Here is a 16,937-nt window from a genome sequence, read left to right as displayed (position 1 = left end):
TCAAGGAGAAATGGGTTTATTGTTTTAACTGTTTATTCTAAATTATACCTGGGAGCAGATGCAACTGAACTGAAATTCAGGTGGGATTATACTTTCACCTACTAACACACATGAACTTACAAAGTGCTGAGCTCCATTACACAGAGTGTGATGCTGGGAGCTTGGAGACACTCAGGATTTTTTCAGGATATTGTCCCAAAGTAATTAATTAAACTTACCTTTAATTTAAACCTTAAGGGAAAAAAAGTTTATTTAATTATAGAAGACATCCCATGAAAGTGAAATTACAGAAGACATCCCATGAAAGCGATCATGGGTTTATCTTGAGTTAATGCTAAGAGCTGTTAGCATGAACACATAGGCACCCATTTTGGGAATAAAGATGACATAAGGTGAAAGGGAGAAACTCCAGCCCAGTCTCACACCACATAAAATCTGGGATACTTACCTGTCCAGGCTTGCCATTCTCACACAGGAAGGCCTCGTGCTCTGATGCAAACTCAGGGGCATTGTCATTCACATCCAGAACTTTGATAGCAACAGGCACCCGGGACACCTGGCTGTGGTTCCCTGAGGAGAGAAACCAAAGTACCCAAGGTAAGCATATTTAATTTAATTGGGAATTAAATACAGCACTGCTGGCACTGTCACCATGCTCTTCCTGTCTCCTGCCCTTGCTTAATTGGGCTGCCTCATCTGCAATGGATCGTGGAGCTGGAGAGCAGCTGAAGAAGGATGGCCAGGCCTTGGTGGCTGAAAAGAATAAATAGATCCCTGCTGCAAACTGCATTTGTTGGAGATTAGCTCAATGAAGACCTTTCTAGGTCTAAATTGGTAAGATTTTTCTTTGATGAAGTTTGTATTGTTTTATTGATAAAGTCCATTATATATGGAAAAGGGAAGGCTGCAAACAGCAGAGATTTATTTCTTTGTTTATCTTTGGCAGAGCACAGCACATTTTACTCCATTAATTGTTCTGACTGCACATCTATTATCTCTTCATTGCAAACACAGTTAAAGTACTGACCCACATTGGGAAAAAGATGGATGGGAGACTGACAGGCAGGAAACTAGACAGTAATTTGGACAATTAAAGCACTTTGATCATCTACCATTGACCAAAACCGTGACCTGTGAACTTTTTTCACTGAAGTAACAACTCATTATTTATAATATAGAGCTATTTTGCATAAAATTGCTTATCACTGTGAAGAGTAGAATGAGCTGTAAGGCAAGAAAAGCTAAACCAACAGTTTTCATCTACTTTGAACAGCTTTCAGAGGCAGCTGCCTGTGTCTTTCCCTCAATTCAGCATCGTTAATTTGCTCAGAGACTACTTATAAATATTTTAAATTATTTTTCCCCAAGGAGCAAGCCCATGAATTTAAGTTGAAACTGAGGTCACCAGCTGATTTGGAGAGTTTGATAAACTGTTCCACAGCACATGCACACCTCCACAGGTACCTCAACCCCAGTGTCAAAGTCCATCTCCTGGTGAATATCATTTTCCAGTGATGGTATTATACCTCATTTGTATCATCAGCAATGACAAATCTCAATATTCCGTGCACTTCTCAGTACAAATGACTACAAAGTACAAGAAGATCAGGCCCCACCAGTGCTCAGGGACCAACTGGTGGCAGCCCTACAAATAGGAGAGATTAATAAAGGCAGAATCACCATATACACTGTGGGTTTTATGGTTTCCATCAGGATTAATTCTGTTAATTCTAATCAAACCTGATATTTTACAGCCCTGTTTCCTCCTTGTGTGCTAAAGACATCCACAAGATGGGAGGCTCCACCCATACATCTAAATGTGCAAATTTCAATTGCTCTACTGACATTGAAATGGAATAAAAATAACAATTTAAAAAATGCAAACTCAAATACACCAGTGCTATAAGATACTTTCTATCTCTGGGATTGTCTGAAATATCAAAATTCCTCCTGGACAGGACATGGAAGATCACCACACATCAGGATTTCAATGTTTTCCATCTTAAGGAGCCAAAAGTTTTAATATGGAAAGAATATTAAAGAAGAAAAGGAAACACCCACCAAAATATTACATGAGCAATATTTATATTACTTTGCATCTTATGATCTTTCTTACTAACAGGTGAGGAGAGCACTTATGGCATGAAATAATGATGTATTTGAAACCAAATAAAACCTAATATGCAAATCATATTCCAAACATTTTAAACACTTTTTTTATCTTCACTTAATAAAACTACAGACAATGAATCTCAAGCTTATCAGAATTCTCAGCACTAGTGTCATATTTAAACACTAAAGATTTACTTTTATCTAAATTAATGAAATGATGGCAGTTCAAATTTTAAAGACATTACAGAGAAATGTAATTAATTAGATAAGCTTCTAAAGAAATTATTCATGTCCCTTGTGACTGCCCCCAAAATGTTTGTCTTTCATCAGAAATACAAACATTAAATTTAAAGATATTATAATTAGAAATTTGATGAGAATTCATTTAAAAAATTAATTTACTAAACACAAGAGAGACTCAGCTGGTTTGGAAATCTCCAAACAAGGGGATATCCACTGCCTTTTAGGGTTCCTGTGACTGTGGTGAAATTTGTTGTTGAGAAAGAGAGAGAGATGGAAATGTGTCTACAGCTTGTATTGCCCACCACCCTGAATACACTGCATTATTTTGCCATCCCAAATTTCCCAGGGTGTAGGAGTGATGGGGGAAGGATGGTCAGGATGGATGGAGATGAGAGATCTGTGAAGCCAGGTCATGGAACTTGTGGTTTATTGCAAAGGGCCTGAGTGCAGGGCCCAGCTGGGAGCTGCCAGGCACAGCTCAGAGCAGGCCCCAGAGAAGTAAAGAGAGTGGGAAAGAGGATGAGAGAGAGAGAGAGAGAGGATGAGAGGGTAAGAGCGTAAAAGAAAAGAGAGTAAGAGAGCAAAGTTCCCGTTACAATACAATAAATCTTCTTCTGTGTTGAATACTCTAATTCTCACTAACCAATCTAGTACAATACACAAATCCTATAGCATTTACATACAGCCTATAAGAATCATTACATTACCATACTGTGTTACATTTTAAACCCTAAAAACTCCTCTTGGGCCCCTTCTGCCAGGCTGTAGGGTCTGCTCTGACCCTTGGGCCTGTCTGCAGGCAGAGGGTGTTGTTTCATCAAAAGGGGACTACCTTCATCCACCCACACCATTGTTTTCCAGTTGTTCAGTAAGTGAGGTATCTCAAAGCTTGCTTTCATTTCAATCTCACTTATAGTTTCCATACTCTCAAAATCTTTCGCCAGTTAATCATATTTATAAGGCTTTCTTGTTTCATCTTCCCCAACACCAGGGAAATTCCACTTTGTGCTAAGTATTTTCCCCCACCCTGAGCACACCTATTCAGACACATTAGTGAGTCCTCTCTAAACAAACCCAGGTTGAAAACACCATCAGGATGGAACAGTTCCATCTGTTCCTCTCCATACGTTTCATGTCTGCAGACTCTTGTTGCTGGAACACGAACAGAGGATGTCCAAGCTTAAACCCAGACCTGCTGGCAATGCCCCAAATGCTTGAACTAGGAGAAGGAAGGGATTGGAGTGGATTCAGGCTGGTCACAACCCGCCCCATCTGCATGGTCACTGCCCTTCAGGCCCTTGGGTGTCTCCCTCGTTAGTATTCAACGTTCAGAACTTTTCCTCATTTGTATGAATGGACAGTCAGTTCTTTCTGAGCTAGGAACAAAACTGAGCTTAATTGCTGCGTGGGTTTTTGTTTAGTTTGGGTTTCTGCCCAATAAACCCCTCAGTCAGTAGATTTAAGGGAGACTGGATCTTCTTGCGTGCACCAGGTGGACAGCTAGACTGACTGCTTAACTTCCAATCTGTTATTTTATGCAAAAACATAAAAAAGGGTAAAGTTAGAGACTCTCTAACAAACTAACCAGATTTTTAAATCTTTATCACCTGTATTTATTGTGATGCACAGTTTGAAAAGACCTACCTTGAATTTTGCAATATAAAAGTATCATTAGGGCTGTCTCTTAAGAAACAGCAGCTTTGTTTGAAAATTTAATGCTCTGAGGTGCAAGATTGAAAAATATTGACAAAATTTCCACTAGACTAATTAAATAAAAATCTTTTCAAGCTAGGGCTGCCCAGAAAGACTTAGTAATCTGAGGACATCACTCTGTTCCTAGATGAGCACAGAACACACTAGACAGATCCAAGGAAAGGAAGACTCAATGCAAAAATAACTACTGGAACTTAGTTTGGGTTGATAAATAAACTTCCAAAAATTATGGAAAATCCACCTGGGTTTAGAAATGTATATTGAAATGTTCCCAAGGATTATAAGGACCTAAAAAGGTCTTCTGCTTTCTCCCCAGTTCACAAGACTCTACTGGAACATTCAATGTTCAACATTCAAGTTGAAATACCCAACTTGCTGGTACTCCTCTGAGTAATCCACTGAAACCAGCTCAGGGTTTAAAAATGCTGTAGAGTTTGATACCAAAATGATGAGGCAGGTCAAATAACCAAAGTCAAATTAAAGCAAACAAACAAAAACCAAAGAAACATTATCAAGTAACTTAGTGTCTTCAAACCCGAACTTTTGGAGGCTAAAGCCTCATTTTTTACTGCTTGTTATTGGGATCAACACTTTTTGTCCTTCCTGGAAAAAATCCTACAGAGCTGAGATGTGCCTGTATTGTAGGAAATTTGTATTACAAAGCACTGAGTTTTGTCAACATTGTTACTGCACACAGCAAGAGTTTCAAGGAGTAACTAGAGCTTATAAATATTATTTTTGGTCTTGTACCACAACTAACAAAATAAAATACAGCTTTTCAACTCCCATAAACAAAGACTTCAGAAACTTGCTTAAAACACTTTCCCCTGTCTTCCTTTGACTGATAAAATGCTTTTTGAGATAAAGAGAATTATTGTGGCCCAAAATTAAGTTTATAATTTTTTTAACCCAAAGGAATCCAGTTTAGTTCAGTTTTCCTTTAGGTAATTAAAAAATCCAAAATCACTTCAACATTTTCTATAAAAAAATCATTAGCTGTCTTGCATTTTACCTAAAATTTACCTGAACAGAAATGAGATTCCTAGAAAATGGCATAATTATTATTATTACTACTACTACTACTACGATTATTATTATCATCATCATCACCACCACATGGTTTGGAAATGGTTATTTCATGCTTCTCTGATTCAATGAAATTTCTACAATAATAATATTTTAAATTAGAAGTAGTGGAAGACCTAGTTCTAACAAAGAAATCAAAACAAAATCTGAAACACTGAATTAATAAAAACAACAGTGCTTGGTTTACATCCCTTATGTTTCAAAGTTATTAAGTTGTATTTTAACAGATCCAATTCCCATGACTTCATCAAAGTTTTATCTGATGACTTTATTAAGATAATCCACAGGACAAGTTTATTTCTCCTGTTAGAGTTTATGTTGTTGTTTTCTTTAGGCAATCCTTTGCTTCTAGAATGCCACAGCTTACAACAATCTTTCTGTCATATAAAACTGACAAATCTGACTTACAGAATCCTTAGATACACAGATGCTATTGTGAAAGTGAGGTTTTATTTATGTTGAAGCTTAACTCCAGAAATCACATAGTGCAGCAAATTCTGGGCTCATTTGTCTGCAGCATTGGGTAATGATCTGATTCAAGAGAGGCTGAGTGCCTGAAACCCACTCCAAAATTGTCAGGAAGACAGCAGTAATTGCCAGCATTTCTCTTAAAAATACCAGAACACAAGCTATTTCTGAGCTAGGACAGAATTCAAACAACAAACTAAAAACCCAGACAGAACTGCTCACCAGGAAGATTTCGATTCCCCATTGAAATTATTGTCTTTTTAGAGGATGAGAAGTCATGGATTATTGAAACAGCAATATAAACAAATCAGTACATATCACCAGGAAGGTTCCTGTACAAGGTGCTAAGACAAGAAACAAACACCACCTCCTAATTATTATTCAATTTGTATTTCTTTAGCACATGGAACTCGCCGGAGCAGCACAGATTGTGGCGAGTGTCTGTGTGTATATGTGTGTGGGAGGGGCGCGGAAAGGAAAGGATGTGGAACATATTTCTCAGGTTTGTTCCTTCAGTCATTCTTTGGGAGAAAAATAATAACAGAGTTGAGAAGTTTTGTCTCCTTCCTCCAGCTCCCTGGGTGTATTTGTTGTGGGCTCCAGAAGGATGAATGAGGCAAGAGCAAAGCTTTGTCACACTCTGTTTCTATCTCCTCACCAAGAGACTGTCACAAGTTTAACCAAGAAGTGGCTTCATATCATCCACCTCTTCAGAGCTGGGTTTGGAGTTAAGAGGTTCCCAAAGCTCAGCAATTCCATCTGTAAAGAGGTGACTCAGGAAGACCACACTCACCTGTCTTTATTCAACATATGAAATGTATCACTTGGGACTAAAGGACTGATTTTACTTTCAAGTTGCTGACAATACCAAAACAAAAAAAAAAAGACTAAAATTTCTTTGATAACAAGAAATAAAGATTAAAAATTTCTTTGATACATGGCACAAACCATGCCAGAAAATGCTAATTAAATACACCATATCCTTCCGGTCCTGTTTTCACTCACTTTCTTTTTCTGTGGAATTTTTTTTTGGTACATAAGTACACATAAGACATTAAAATTATTTCATATAACCCAGAAAATCAGGTGAATCAATTACCTAAATTATGCAGAAAACGGAGACATGCCTGCAAAAAGACCAATTTTTTTATAAGTGATATTCCACCTAGCCCTGCACTCAGCTCTTTGCTTGCCGCTGTAAGTAGCAATACTGAATTATTTACTGCATTTGAAATAATTTAGAATTCCAAATAAAAATATATTTTAAATTAAACCAGGGATTTCAACTGGGTACTTTGTTAACTTCAAAGGATCAACACTGATTTATAAAACTTGATAATAAATTTTAAAAAGGGAGCCTATTCCTTTTTTACAGGTACAATGCATACTGATAGAATCAGTTAGCCCTCATTTTGCTTATCTGAGGTCAGGCTATAATTTGCCATTCCAATGCAACCTCTCTGCTATTTTTCATGCCATGAAGAAATGCAGTTATTCAGCAGCCTCACAAATAGTTACTCTGTAATTACCTCTGATACTCTGTGAATTGTAAGATCCATTTGCAAAACCGGGAAAGGTTTGTAATTTTCTGCAAAAGTATCTTATTTCACTTGGTGTATTTGCATGATATTTCCTTGTCTCAGTGCACAGACAGATCAAAAGGGCTTGGAAAGGAGAGACTAGATCAGAAAAGCAAAACATTCCCTCAAATGTAGTTCACAAATGTGAAAAGGGCCTCTTCTACCACAACCCTGGCTATAAGGAAAAAATCAAAAGATCCTGTTCTATTTAGATTTAGCTGAGCATGATAAGAGAGGAGAAGTTATCCTCTGCTGCAATGAGAATGAGAACATGGGCCACACTGAGCAAGCTCTAAGTTTATCCTGGAGGGAGCAGAGGATGCTGAAATAAATTCATATCCACCTTGGGGCTGGAGAGGATTGGGAAGCAAAGACAACTCCCACGCTATTGCAAAGCAGGTGTCCTCCGACTTGCAGGAGAAATGCTGCATCTGACTCCATTGATATCAGAAGGCTAATTGATTACTTTATACTATATTATTCTATACTATATTACACTACATCTAAACTGAAACTGCACAAGCACTCAACCAAATCTTGTGACTGTCAGCCAACAGTCCTGACATTCATACCTGGATTCAATTGGTCAGTGAATCAAAACACTCACACCAGAATCCAATTACCAATTCCCTTCAGGTAAACAATCTTGCACAATGCATTCCACTTGTGCACAAGCACAGGAGAAGCAATTGAGATAAGAATTGTTTTTTCCTTCTGAGGTTCCTCACCGTGATTCCCAGAAAATATCCTTGGGAAGTTGTGCCTTGTTTTTCTCTGTGAAGAGAAATGCAGCCACACCACCCCTCGTGCCATCCTACCAAAAACTCAGCAACTCCAAAACTCAATACTTTCTGGTTATTCCAAATGACTCTGAATGGTGGTTTGTCTTTAATCCCAACACATACGTTTTGAAAATTCCACCTTGGTGTCACCGCTTCCTATTCAATGGCATTAGCTCCAAGAAATAAATGCCAAAAAAGACAGGAGTTGCTCCATGTACTGCATAACAGGAGTGCTCATTACATGGAACACTCCTATTGCACCAGAGAGGGATTTGGAGGCTGCCATGGCATTCCTCTGGAGATGCTGCAGCACATGGCTTGGACAGGTGCACCTTCTCTGGCTGATGGCCTGACCCAGAAATGGTGCATGCAGCTGATGCCAGGCACCAGGGGTGTCCCCCAGAGCTCACTGTTGGGCCCAGTACTGTTCAGGGTCTTTATGGATCATCTGGATGAGGGAAGTGGGGGCATCCTCAGGCAGTTTGCAGCTAACATCAGGTTGGGTGGGAGTGTGGATCTGCTGGAGGGCAGGAAGGCACTGCAGAGGGATCTGGCCAGGCTGGGTCCATGGGCTGAGGGACAGCTGGGCCAAGTGCCAGCTCCTGCCCTGGGGTCACCCCAAGCCCATGGAGCTGGGCTGGCAAAGAGGGGCTGCAAAGCTGCTGGTGGCAAAGGCCCTGGGGGTGCTGTGACAGGGCTGGGCACAAAGGCAGCAGTGCCAGGGGCCAGTGGCACCTGGGCTGTGCCAGCCCTGGGGTGGCAGCAGGCCCAGGGCAGGGCCCAGCCCCTGGGCTGGCCCTGCTGAGGGACCCCGAGGGCTGCGGCCACTGCTGGGCCTGTCATGGCCACCAGGGCCCTGCAGGGGCTGCAGCGTGTCCAGGGCAGGGAACGGAGCTGGGCAAGGGGCTGGAGCCCCAGCAGGGGCTGAGGGAGCTGGGAAGGGGCTCAGCCTGGAGCAAAGGAGGCTCAGGGGGCCCTTGTGGCTCTGCACAACTCCCTGCCAGGAGGGGACAGCCGGGGGCCGGGCTGTGCTCCCAGGAACAGGGACAGGAGCAGAGGGAATGGCCTCAGGCTGGGCTCAGGGTGGGCACCAGCAGGAATTTGCCCATGGAAAGGCTGCTCAGGCCTTGGCAGGGGCTGCCCAGGGAGCTTTGCAGTGCCCATCCCTGCAGGTGTCCCGGGAAGGGCTGGAGGTGGCACTCAGGGCTCTGGGCTGGGGACAAGGTGGGCATCGGGCACAGCTGGGACTCCACAGCCTGGCAGGGATTTTCCAACCCCAGAGATCCTGGGATTCTGTGAATGCTGGGAATACGTAGGAGGAGAGAAAAGTGGGCTATGAAAACAATGGGAACAAATGGATGGGATGGGACTTGGAAAGAGTTGGAATGAGTATCCTAATTAGAAATTGTAACATCTTTGCAATATTTGAGTAAGAATTATGGGCCCTTTTCTCTTGGCAGACGCTCTGGATGCAAACAGCATGTTCTTAGAGGCTGCTCTGCATATCTAATTCTGACCACAGTGAGGTTTATATTCACAGTGACACATAATAAAGATATATGTGACACATCAATATGAGTAAACAAATACATAATTCAAAATAAAGTATTAGTAGAGCTGCTTGAGAGGGCTGTATTGGAAGCTGCTGAAGTCATATCAGGTTTATGACAATGAAGCAATTCCAGATTGTTCACTGATCCTAAGTAAATCCTTAAGGGAAAACAATAAAAAAGCCAACACTGCTGATTTCCTTCCACCCACACATCTATCCAGAGACCAAATTGAAACAACTTCTGGGAGAAAACAACCTGTATTTGTGATAAAGCACTGTCTAATTGAGCCTTATTTATCTCTAACGAGGACACAAGTCAGGAGGAACTTTGCAGTTATGTCACACTCAGTAAATTAGCTGTGCTATGTACTGAAGTGGGGAATCATTACAAGTGCAAAATTAAAAATACAGCTAAAGTTTTAGCACTTACTAGCAGTACACTTATTAACAACTACAAGAAATGGCAACCTAGAAATATTTGAAGTTGTACAGTTAGATTTTTGTGCAAAAGGAAAAAAAATGCAAATCAAACAAACAAACAAACGTGAAGCAAATGGGAAAATGATACCTAATGTCAAGACTGAGCACTAGAAAAACAACATCTGAGATCTCTGGAAGAATCTCCAAGAAGGAAGAATGCTCTGCAGATCCAGCATTTCAGCTAAAGAGGCTACTAAAATTTTTGAGTGAAGGCTTTCCATTTCCTTGTGGCATGCACTACTAGGAAGGAAAACAGTTAGGAAAACAAAGAACCTCAGAATCATCTTTCTGATTCTTTCATTATACACTCTAGAATAATAACAGTGTGATGAAATGCCACTGCATCTGTACTTTTGTGGATCAAAGCACCAGAAACCTAATTAGGATTCCAGGTTTTCAGAGGCACTGTAATGCCTTAAATTGCTGTGAGGTAGCAACAGGTTTTAATATCTAAATATAACAATGGGGGGAAAAATCCAGAAAATAATATGGTGTCCTTGAATGACAGAAAAGAATTTGACTTAAAAATAAGGCAGTAGACAAGCAGGAAAAGAAATTGACTGAAAAAAATTTAAGACACAACAAATGTACCAGGACATGAGTTGCTGCTGTGTTTCTCAATTCTAGCTTAGCCAAGGGAGTTGTGCTGCCATAAAACAGTCAGGAATCTGTCCCACACTTTAGAGCAATTATATTATTAATACGCTAATACCTCATGCATATTAAAATCTTATAAAAATATTGACTTAGATATGCAAGGTCTTATTGTCAATTATAATTAGCTATGACATTTTCTAATGACTAGCAGTAATAATAATAACAATAAGCAGACTGATTGAGGATGAGTTGTCTGGAATATTTGGGGCTTTTTATTTGAAATGATTTCATGATTGAAGTAAAATAATTTATAGCTCAAATGAAATCCTTCCCTTACTCATAGAAAAAACATCAAAATGCTTTAATAAAGATTTTTATTAAAGCAGAATTTATTATAGAAGCATTTAAATGTCATTACTTTTAGAGCTCATATTGCTTTCTGAAACTGATTTTCTTAACAGTACCATTTAATTAATCTTATGTTTCCTTCACAGATAAAATATTGCTGGATATCCTGGATATGAATCAGGTACTAGGAGTTCAGCATCAAACCTTCTTACCTGCATACCTTCAGCAATAACCAAAAAAAAGACCTCTTTAGCAAATCACCTTTAAAAATGCCATTTCCTTTGTTTTTCAGAGAGAAAATAGTTCCATTCTTCCCTGCCCTGCACCTTTGCCAGAAGCTCAGAGCATGCTGCTCAGAGTTTATTCCAGACAGAAATGTGCTTTAAGAAGATTGACTGAAATTATACTGAGTTACAAACCCCTACTCTGACCTGCCCTCATGCAGAAAAACCAGTGGAGATTTCAGATAATCCCAATCTGCTCAGCACTGATGAACTCAGGTTCTCAAATGAGGTGAATTCCACACAGTATTTCTAAGATTCATCTTATTTCCTTTAGAACTCCTAATTCAAATGTTCAAAGTGAGGATAGCCAGTTAGTAGCTGATCAGGGTAAAGATGCACTTTGGTAATATAACATATATCTATATATCAGCTATTATCTATATATCAGCTATATAACACATATATCAGCTATATATCTGTATGCTCAGCCTCTAAATTTCCTCCAAGTAAATAATAAATATTCTGTGCGCTAATTAGTTATGTACATTTCTGCTTGCATTCCTTACCTGAATATCTCTCTGCTTTATGCCCCAGGAAACCTCATTTCCTTCTAAAACACCGCCTAATGCCCCAACCTTTTGTGCTTTAAGCTTTGAACAGTGTTCCAACTCCTGTACAATTTTACAAAATCGTATTTACCAATCTAGAACTCAGTTGTCCAACCTGGATTTATAATGCCCAGAAAACAGAAGTATAATTTAGACTGTTACTGCAAATCTCTCTCTCCTTTTCCTTGTCATAATGATGTTCACTATTTAGTTTGACCTTTTTTGGGTGTTTTTTTTTTACTGAATTAGTCAGATGCTTTGTTCACAGCTGCTTTCCATGCCTCCCTCTGGAATCAGAGGTCTCCAAGCTTCTACTCAGCACCCAATACCTGAATTTTAGTGCTTGCTCCTGAACTACTGAGACCACTTCACACAGAGATTTTTTCACAAGCACACTCCTTTCCCATTTGTATTTCCTCATAATATGGCCCCTCCCATACTATTATCCACGTGGATCACTTCTCCTGCTACTCTTGAGCTGTGTGAAACACTAATGGGAAAATCTGTGCTGTGTTTGAGCACACTTTCACGGCTGAAAGCTGCCTTGACAAGATGCACCAGCCCTCCCCTGCCCAATGGCAAACCTTCTGTGACCCCTTAGGTTCTGAGGAGCTCTGTGTAACCTTCTAGTTATGTGCAAAAGGATAAAAAACACCTTGGCAAATTCTGTGTTTCAGTGTAAAAATGATGGATTATATAGTTTAATTTCCACTAAACCAGAGCAAAAAGGGTCAAGCAGAAAAGGTTAATATTCCTGAGCTTCTCTTGTTTAAACCTCCATAAAGGCTTATTTCCTTCTCTTTCTCAAACTTACTGAAATTTACTCAGCCCTAAGTTAGAGATAATTATATGAGGTACCAAAGCAACTCTCTAAAATGTTAGAATTATTGCTAATAATGCCTATAGTTATTTTTACCATAAAAGGCTAAATAAAATTAATTAAATGAAAGCATAATGAAAGCAAAGGTGTTCGTGTCATTAAAAAGTACATTGTAGCTGAAGGCTTGTTCTGAAGAAATATGTCTCTCTTCCTTTTTAATTAGTGTCCTTGCATTTTTTAAAGGAATACACACTATAGATAACTTTAGCAGTGCCTGTGCTGGGTGATGATTCAATTACTCTATTTATGTTCTTAGTAAACCATATAGAGCCTTTCTGGCTTTATGCCCTTTCCCATTAGGTGACAAAATTGCCTCATACTTCTTCATTTCCAAAGAATGCTGTTGGTGTGGGTAATTACCTGTGTCAGAATCCACAGCTTTGTCCTTGAGATGCCTCTGCTCTGGGCCTAGAAAGTATTTATTGTGGTCAAATCACCATTTACATTTCAAGATCTTGTCTAGATTTTCACCTCTTGCTTTGTATAATTATTGAGGAGAATTTCTACTTGTTGTGGCAGCTCTGGTGCTTTGCCCAGCCCTTGGGCAGGGGGCTGAGGCTGCCATGGGAGTGATGCTTGCTTGGCACATTGGGCTGAGCTGCAATGAACCCTTTGATCAAGCAGTCAATCCCACTGAAAATAACATCTCTGTGACTGCAGTGCCTGCAGAATAAGGACAGCAGAAATTCCATTTAAACCCTTCATTCAGTGATTTAAACCTTGGCTGAAAGCACAGCTCCAGGCTACAAGAATTATCCTGTCCCACTGGCTTTGGGATTCCCTAGAGGACTGCTCTGTTGTGTGTCTGGGAGTGTGATGTGCAGAGTGTGAGGATCACAAGATCCCACAGTGGTTTGGGTTGGAAGAACCTAAAAATAATCTTCTCCCACCCCCTGCCATGGCAGGGACACCTCCCACTGTCCCAGGCTGCTCCAGCCCCAGTGTCCAGCCTGGCCTTGGGCACTGCCAGGGATCCAGGGGCAGCCCCAGCTGCTCTGGGCACCTGTGCCAGGGAACAATTCCTCCCTAATATCTAGCCTAAGAGGGAGAAGAATCCAGTGCTGCAAATAATCATAACACAGCTCAGAGGAAAATATAAACCTTGAGTAGTCCACTCAGTGCTACATGGAGTGAAAGGCAGCTTGGGGACTTTAAAGGGATCATCATTTAGCTGTCTTTAGAGATAATGAGCCAGGCTTTCCGTTATTTATTGATGTGTTTGTCACAAATCTGAGCTGGCCAAGTGGAATATATTTAGAAGGCTTTACTTGTAGAAATCTATGGTATTATTCAAGGCAGCTAAACTATGTAATACACATATTCTGGGGAAAAAGATTACCTCACTTTTTAAAAGAGAATTTCAGATAAGCATTGCTAATAATGAAGGCATTGCAGTATATTTTGTTTCCAAAGAATTCACTAGAATACTCTATCTCAAGCAGATCTCAGCTTCAGTTTTGGAGGGATGAATATGCAAATATCAGGATATTCATATTTAAATCCGAGGAATGTTGTGCAGTCAAATTCTATTGCTAATAAATTTCTTTCTAGGCTAAGTTAAACCAGCTTCTCTTACATAAGTCTTTGCTTTGGTTTCAAACTACACCAGTTCTGCATTTCTTACTGCTGTTGTTATATCAATTAACCAGCAATGAAGGGCATTTCCCTGATATTAATGTCCCACATTGTGAGGGTGCTAGGAAGTATCTGCAAGGTGGCTGTTCCAGCCATTCGAAAATGGAAATGGAAATCCATGGAGCTGGAGGCAGAAAGAGGACAGAGTTTAATTATTACATGCCTTATCCACATCTGGCAATCTGATCTCTTGAATGATCAGTGATTCTGAGCTCCATTCAGAATCTGTAGGAAAAAATGGTCTAATAAATAAGTCATGGCTATTTGATTTTCTTTTCCTCTGACTAGCATTGACAACACGGAATGTGGTAAGTGCTGCAAAAACCTGTGCAAGAAACGGGGAGAATACTGAGGAGGTTAAGCCCAGCCTGAACCCTGCTCTGCTTCACTGCCCAGAAAAATTGGCAGCCAGTTAATGGCAGCAACACAAGCATGTCAATGGGAGCAGGAGTTATAGCTATAATTGTAATCTACACAGAAAAAAAATGTTTTTGGGGTTCAGGAGAATGGATCGCATCTGACTGTTAGGATCCTGACTTCACCAGATTTTACTGAATGGTAGAAAATTCATTTCAAGCAAGTAGCAAAGAACCAAAGATGTGATGAGCCTTTGTACACACAAAAAAGATGCACCAAAAGAGACGTCTGTAATTTAATCATTCATTCTTACTGCACTGCAATTCAGGCTGTCAAAAAACCCTTGCAGATGCCCCCAGATTCCTTTCCTGTTCAGGATACAGCTCCAGAGAGCTCAAACACATGAGCAGCACTATCAACCCTGACTTATAGAGCAAGTCTACATTCACCCCTCTCTCAAGCATTTAAATTTAAAATAAACCTCCCAACCTCAGCTATGACTTTAAGTCCATGTAAGTCTCAGCTACACCACAAACTAATGAGAAATCTCATTAGGTCAGTGTTTAAAGTCCAGAGCCAGTGACAATGTTCACCCTTTATATCCACAGAGCACAAAGATTCATTCTCAGGAAATCATTTTACAGTGGACATGCTTCCTCCAGCCTGTCATCACCTTGATATTCCTGCTCCTTTCCATTCACAGGGTAAACTTGGTGAATGGCAACGTAGAAAGGAAAGTTAAGAATCAATTCACAGGTTCAATAGCTTTGAGTCTTGCCCTTGCCATGAGTGTATTTCTTCTGCACACCCTAAGCCTGCACTTCAGAGGCATCTTTCAAAGATGTCAAGGCTCTTTCTAATATTATCTTCTCTTGAAAATCCATATGGCAGAATTCAGCACAGAGGAGATGAGCAAGGAGAAAAGTTAAGCAACAAAGGAGCAAAAATTAATTTGATCCCATAAGAAAGAGATGTAAGAAATCACACAATAGGAAAAATGTGCAAAAGATATTTAGGAGTAGACAAATTTAAGGGTAGCAGTTGAGAGGACCAAAGCCGCAGAAAGAGTTTAAAAGAAAATGTGTAACTAAATCTGAAATATTGAAACCAGCACCTGAATATCATCTGTATCACCTAAACATCACCTGTACTGTGATAATCTCATTCAGTTCATTCTTTTCCACAGATGGCTCTTTGAAGGGTTAATCTCTAGTAACCACAAAAAGATTAAAGAATTCACTCTTGTGGGCATGCAACTATTAAGGGGAACCTCCCAGTGTGACCATTCATGGGACTCTCTGTCAAGGATATCCCCACCACCCTAAACTGTCACTGTTGGGACCTTCCTGACTCTCCACACCCCACTCACAGCCAGAGCAGGTTTCCTCACTGGTTCCAGCCCAGGTTTCCCCCAGCAGAGTCTCAGATCTCTCTTTCCATAAAGCCATTTATTCACAGTAACACAGCCACAGCCTGAGTCTGTGCCTCTGAGGAGGGCCCCCACAAAGACTTCTATCCCTGGGCTTTTATCCCTTCACAGCCCTTTTATCCCTTCACAGGGAGGTTTTGGCTCTTCTTCCTGAGCCCTGGGCTCCTGCCCTGACTCTGGGCGTCCCTCACCCAGCTGTGCCCCAGGCCATCAGATCCCTTGGCATGCAAAGGGTCACAGGTGGCATCCTCCTGTCCCTCTGAGCTCCCAGAGATAAAGCTGCAGCTTGCAGACCAAGATACGTGCACCAGGTGTGTCTCTCAACACAAGAGGAAGGCACTGTGGTTACTGGGATTTTAGCAGGAGGCAAACCCTGGGCACTGGCCACGCATTTTGGGAACCAAAACGTAAAGGCAATGCAAAATTCTGGGCAAAGGTCTGAGGGACAGCCACTCAAGGCAGATGCTCTTCAGTCTGTCTGGCCACTTCAACTCCCTGAAAACAAAGGCTGCAGAAAACTAGAAGCTCCTTCTAAAGAATCTGTCAGCAGTGAGAAAGTAAAGGAGTGAACAGCACCACCCAAAATGTCTCACTTTGCACAAGTCTCACAATGCAATGGTAATGCTATTTGTCACCAATAGCATGAATTTTGTCTGAACAAGTACTGGCCAGACACTTGCCTATGAATGAGAACAGAAAATGTCTTTCTTCTAAATCAAAACCCAACCAAATGGAAAACCCCACAAAACAACCTCCAACTGGTTTTCACCTGTCAGGTACACATAGAGGAATCACATTTCCCACTGGCTCACACTTTCATCCTCCTTGTTTTTCTAGACATGA

General features: G+C 40.6%; 1 protein-coding gene across 2 annotated transcripts in view; it reads right to left on the bottom strand.

Annotated features, from left to right (window-relative positions):
- LOC102074554 (cadherin-8) overlaps nucleotides 1-16,937 on the bottom strand; it is a 159,347-nt gene that overhangs the window by 33,875 nt on the left and 108,535 nt on the right. For both annotated transcript variants that reach the window (XR_012582464.1, XM_074551089.1), the window contains exon 9: nucleotides 449-570. Coding sequence is in view for 1 of the 2 variants with exons in the window: in XM_074551089.1 (XP_074407190.1) it covers nucleotides 449-570 (122 nt within the window). In the remaining variant the exon portion in view is untranslated. The remainder of the gene's footprint in view (nucleotides 1-448; nucleotides 571-16,937) is intronic.

Source organism: Zonotrichia albicollis, chromosome 13 (assembly GCF_047830755.1).
Source record: "Zonotrichia albicollis isolate bZonAlb1 chromosome 13, bZonAlb1.hap1, whole genome shotgun sequence".
NCBI lineage: Eukaryota > Metazoa > Chordata > Aves > Passeriformes > Passerellidae > Zonotrichia > Zonotrichia albicollis.
Note: the sequence above shows the minus strand (reverse complement) of the source record. Positions and strands in the feature narration are given on the sequence as shown.